The 6211-nt window shown below is 37.6% G+C and overlaps 1 protein-coding gene across 1 annotated transcript in view; it reads right to left on the reverse strand.

Moving 5' to 3' along the window:
• Positions 1-2487: 2487 nt before the first annotated feature.
• Positions 2488-6211, reverse strand: part of LOC116002549 (probable magnesium transporter NIPA6) — a 10617-nt gene continuing 6893 nt past the window's right edge. The window contains exon 9 of the mRNA XM_031242719.1: positions 2488-3060. Coding sequence (XP_031098579.1) covers positions 2933-3060 — 128 coding nt within the window. The 3' untranslated portion in view covers positions 2488-2932. The remainder of the gene's footprint in view (positions 3061-6211) is intronic.

Here is a 6211-nt window from a genome sequence, read left to right on the forward strand (position 1 = left end):
ATGGCAATGCTTGAATTCAAAGTAAAAGTTGGACCCCTGAACTTACATAATATTTTAACTAAAGGTGTAAGTGCACAAATGATGCACATTAGAATTGGCTTAATTATTTGACAAACTTTAGGATAGTTTATTTTATCTTATTTTTATAATATGTTAGGTTGATGTTTTCAATGCTCATTATGCTCCTGGATCCTAACAAAGTCTGTTTTGATTTATCAAGTTTTATGGGTTGGTTTTAAAATGAATGGACATTATCTTTTCAAGGGAGAATATTAAGCTAATGGTTGGGGAAGTTTGTTACATGACTTACTATATAAAGGATGGGTTTTGAAGCTTCATTTGGCAACTTTACAAGTGAGAATTTCTAGATATATTGATCTAAAGAGTTTCCTGACACTGTTTTAGCAGAATCTGTGTTCTTTCTACTTGGTTCCTTGTTCGTGGCCTGGTGCTGATTCAGGCCTGCGTAATCATTTGCTATGTCCTGATTTTATTCTTTTTATCTTTTATCTTTTTATGTTTAAATCAAACTAATTAAAAGATAAGACAATCTGGTTTTAAAATAAAGTAGAACTTTAAGTTTCGTACATTCAAGACCCACGATTTATAATTTCAACAGGTATATATTCTGAATATCATTTTTGGATCAAGGTCCATAATGCAAGGTGAAACCTAGTCCAGGTATAATTTGCCAAAAACTACTTGCAATTACCTACAAAGCAAAGCAATGTTTGACCTAATTCAAGATCAAACTTTGATGATTTTACCCAATTAGGTCCTCCGTTAACAATTCCGTTAGTTGATGGTTAAAAATAGGATTAATATGGTAATTTATCCTCCATCCTCCCTTTTGGTCAAATTGCCATCTTCTTCCTCATTTCTCCTTCCATCTTCTTTCTAACTGTAAATTTAAAAAAAGAAAAAAAAAACTTAAACTAGCAAGAAAAATTGTGAAAAAGAATGGAGTCAAAGGCGTTTGAAGTCATGGAATAGCCTTTGATCATGGTGTTCCACAAATGGGTATTAGGTTCTTCGATCAGAGTGAAGAGAGAAAACGCATAGGAAGAAGCCGGGGAACACATGTAGGGATATACCGTGGTCGAGTAGTTTCATGAGCCATGAATTCTAGTGGTAGAGACCACATGTGATAAACAGAGAGTGAATTTGCATGAGGCGGATCGATGAAGCTCCATTTTTTCTGTGTAGTCGTGCAGTGAGTTTTGAGGCCAAAAGTTCAGCGAGCTCATCAATGGTAGGCTATGTCCTCTTTCCCTGACCACTTTCTTCTTCTACCACCATTTTGAACTTTGCATCTCCTCCCCAATCTCCCTGCCATCAACTTTCCTACAACTTCCATCATCTTAACCACAAGCCAAAACCCAAAAAATAAAATCCCACCACAAAACCTAACCCCCCCCCCCCCCCCCCCCTCCTCTTCTCTATGCATCTATCTTTCTTTGATCTTTTTCACAATTTTCTTTCTACTTTTTGTTTTTTGTTTTTTGTTTTTCGTTTTTGTTTTTGTTTTTTTTTTTACGGTCCGAAAGAAGACGCAGGAGAAGTGAGCTGAGGAAAAAGATGGCAATTTGACCAAAAGGGAGGAAGGATGATAAATTACCATATTAACCCTACTTTTAACCATCAACTAACGGAATTGTTAACGGAGGACTTAATTGGGTAAAATCATCAAAGTCCGGGACTTAATTGAGTACAAAAAGTCACTTAGGACTAAATTGAGTAAAACCACTATAGTCGAGGACTAAATTGGGTATTAACTCTTACTTTTGATATCACAATAGAAATAGAATACATTACCGATAAAATCCCAAATATATATTATAATGACTCAAACTATTTACATACATATTACATAACACTTATTCTAACTAAAATTCTAACACAATGACCCTATTCTAACATTCTAACCTATTCTAATATGTTTTGGTCTAGTGGCACCTGGTTGCACCCCCACATGGGAGGGGGTGGGTTCGAACTTTAGTGGAGGCGATATCGGCTCTTTGTATTTCATTTGATTGAGAAAGTAGCTATAAACATATACTACTACATTGTAATAGAGTCAATAATACTCTAAAAAAAACACATTTCAGGGTGCGTTTAGTTCGCACACGGGAATCGGAATCGGAATGGGTATCAAATACTTGGTAAGGGTAATAGATTTTGGTGAATGTATTTAGCATGTTTGGTAGTTGGGTAGAATGGGAATGATTATTAATAGTTGGGGAAGAAAGAAGGAAGGGAAATGAAACCCTTATTTAATAAGGGTATGGGTTTTCTCATTAATGGGGTATTCCAAACCCATAGTAGCATTCTCAAAACCTATCAACCAAACACTAACAATCACTTTTATACCCATTCCTTATGCCTAAACCCACCAACCAAACACATCATCAATTAATACTCTAACAAAGGAGAAGTCAAGATTGCTTATTATCTGAAAGTGGATCTAAGTAATGCTCCACAAACAAATAGAAAAGAGGGTTTGTTTCACTCAATATAAAAAAGGTAGCCACCATTCTTACAGTCAAAACCACAGCCTTAGATTTACAAACAATACAAGCCTATAAGAGAAAGTGTTACTAAAATACATGATAAATTAAACATATAATTACACTCTAGGCTAGCAGAATCAATGGATCTCTATAAACTTTAGAGAATAAATAGATTTAGAATGGGCTACAAACAAGAAATATCATGCACATCTAGAAGAAAGGAAAAGATCCTCGATCTGCTAATATCACAGGAAGATGATCTAAACATACTCAACTTTCTTCAAGCTGCAAAATTTAATGGAACTGAAGCTAATATAGATGTCCATGATATCAAAGTCAAGATATCCTTTGCTCAAATGAATATAAGCTGGGGAAAAATCAGTCATATACGATGCTGTGACCAATTATCCAGATTATTTTCCTTACTTAAAATGATCCTGGTGAATTATTGCAACAAATTCGTGATGAATATCATCATCCTTCTGCTTCCATATCTCACCATTGGCATGAACTAGCCATGAAATCTGAGGAGAAAGTTGAGTGTACAAATCTGCAAGCAATCAAAGTAATAACAAATCATTAATTGCTGAATGATGATTCCCTAAAAGTTTCAGTTGCACTAACAGCAGCATATTTGACTTGACCATGAGAAGTGCAGGCACCTATGTCATAATTCGACATACATCTGCGGTTTTGGAATGTTGACATTCCTTTATATACATTTGAATAATAAGAAACTCTAGTCCTACAACTCTAAGGAGTGGGCTTGGTTTCCTATTCCTAGTAGGATTGGTTTAACCCAATGTTCTTATAGGATCTATATACAATTCAAAATACAAAATAGAATCATATATTTTATATATTCTCTCTTTCTTTGGTTTCTCACATATTTTGCTTCTACCCAACTAGTAGATGGTGGCTATTCACCACCCGCCAAGCCTTTCAATGCCTCAATTTGAACATGGTATCAAAGCATGTGTCCTAGAATATTTTTCTCTCTATCACTATGGGTCATATGTGTCCCTGAGCAGCTCTTGCTTAGTTTCGCCTCTACTGCTTGAAGACTTTTTGGTGTTAATCCTAGAGTGTTTGTGTTGCCATACTGTTTTGAGTTTGTTCATGTTTGGCTCCATCCTTGGAGCTTTATCTTCATTCCTAAGGGTTGTGCATAGTGTTGTGTCTTCCAAAGCCACCCGGCATTGTAATCCCCTAGCTGCATATAATCGTCATTTGTAATTTTGGGCTAAGTAGAGTGTTCGGTTTTTTAATTCAAGCTTGAAACTTCCAGATGTTCTAGCTTGAGGGTGAATGTTGAATAATAGGAAACCTTAGTCCTATTCTTAGTAGGGGTGGGCTTTGTTTCCTATTACTAGTAGGATTGATTTAACCCTAAGTTCTTAAAAATATAGAATCTTTATACAATTCAATATCAATATACAAAAACACAAAAGATACAATCTATTATTATTATTATTAATAAAATCATATATTTTTTCTATTATCTCTTTCTTTGGTTTCTCACAGATTTTGTTCCCACCAGGCCTTTCAATCCCTTAATTTCAACACTATAAAACAAAAACAATAATAGTAAACACCTACAATTAAGGCCCAAGGGTGATATGTTTCAGTACTTTGACTACGCGTCACAGGTCTGTGGTTGACAGATGAAGAGGGTTTACCTATGGTGGCTGATAACAGTGAGAGAGGGAGAGAGAAGTTGGTGGAAGAAACTTCCTTTTGATTTTATTCAATTCCAACTTGCTAAGACAATCTAATACTCTCCCTATATATAGGAGTTAAAAGCTTTAAGACATAAGGAAACAATATTCTAAAATATACTTACCTAAAGTAAAATAGGCAACTACTAATAAACTAGGAAATAAGATAACTAAGTATATTGGTAGCAGAATCTGTATTGCATCATTACACCCTTCCCGGAGATCAAGCTTGTCCTCAAGCTTGAAGCAGGTGACAACGTTCAGGTTGAATTCAGGTGATTCCATCTCGGGCGTTCATCTCCGTGGATGCAAGCCAAGCAGGCGGTTCTTCACCATCCTCTAATGTCCACAACATAAAAAGGCGGCGGCATTTATGACCGGGAAAAAATCGCTCATCGCAATTATAACACAGTTTTTTGGCATCCCTCTCAGCTTTTTCTGATGGTGATAAGAATTTATACGGAGGTCGAGGTGATTTGGTGTGGTTGGTTGGTTGTTGTGGGGGTAGTGAGACACGGGCAGAGGGAAGGTGTGCGGTAGGGTGTGGATCCTTGGTTGTCGTTTTGGCAGGCAGAAGGCCTAATACGTGACATTTTCGGTAGAAGTCACGGGCTGTATTAATGGCTTCGTTTAGAGAACTAGGCTTGGTCCTTTCTACATCAATCCGAAGTACCTCGTCCAGACCACCGGTAAAAAGATCAACACGTTGGGCTGGGAGTACTATGCTTGCACATGCTAGGTGAGCCCGAAAGTCGTTGACATAATCATCAATGTGCCTGTTGGACTGAAAGAGCAGCTTCAGTTCGCCTAGTGTATTAATGCTTCGAGGTGGCCCAAAATTCAAACAACACTCTTCCTTAAATGATGCCCAGGAAGCAAACGGTGACACCGCAATTTCAGAATGGTACCACAGTTGGGCCTCGCCAATCATGTGGTGTGCTGCCAGAGGAACACGTTCGTGGTCTGGTGTGTCAGCATGGCGAAACGAAGACTCACAACGAAGTAGCCAAACCATAGGGTCTTCCTCGCCTGAAAACAAAGGGAATTCAACCTTGGGATACCGGGAAAAACGATAGGAGTGATCCCCTATGTCTGCCATAGTAGATATCCCTTCGGTGGGAACAGTGGTAACGGAGTCCTCCTCCTGAACTGGTTGTTTACCGAGGCTGGTGAGTAGTTGTTCGACCAGTTTCTCCAAGTTGGCAAGAGAAGCTGCCTGTGTGAGAGAAGATGCGGACAAGGAGGCAACAATAGTGGACAAGTTCTCAATTTTATCATGCTGTAATTCCAAAGCTTTGACAGATTTCTGCAAAGCTTTGATGGCTGATTCGATGTTCAAATCAGAACCCATGACGCCGGCAACGGGAACCAGATGATATGTTTCAGTACTTTGACTACGCGTCACAGGTCTGTGGTTGACAGATGAAGAGGGTTTACCTATGGTGGCTGATAACAGTGAGAGAGGGAGAGAGAAGTTGGTGGAGGAAACTTCCTTTTGATTTTATTCAATTCCAACTTGCTAAGACAATCTAATACTCTCCCTATATATAGGAGTTAAAAGCTTTAAGACATAAGGAAACAATATTCTAAAATATACTTACCTAAAGTAAAATAGGCAACTACTAATAAACTAGGAAATAAGATAACTAAGTATATTGGTAGCAGAATCTGTATTGCATCAAAGGGTGTCACTTTTTTGAAGTACCTGTAACCACTCATATTTCAGATAAAATATGGATAGTGAATAAATCATGAGCACCCTTATTTGACCTGTATAACATTATGGGTATATAGGACGATTCATGGATACTTATAATATCCACTTATTTGTTTTACAGTGTGCAAGAACTTGGGGAATGACCGAATGAGTATATAATAAAAAAGCATGTGGGCACAAAGTGGAAATCCAAATCACACATGCCCAATTTTTACTCACACAGTCACATATACTTGGTCTTTAAGGTACCCCCCCCCCCCCCCCCC

The sequence above is a fragment of the Ipomoea triloba genome, chromosome 13 (assembly GCF_003576645.1).
Source record: "Ipomoea triloba cultivar NCNSP0323 chromosome 13, ASM357664v1".
In the NCBI taxonomy this organism is placed as follows: domain Eukaryota; kingdom Viridiplantae; phylum Streptophyta; class Magnoliopsida; order Solanales; family Convolvulaceae; genus Ipomoea; species Ipomoea triloba.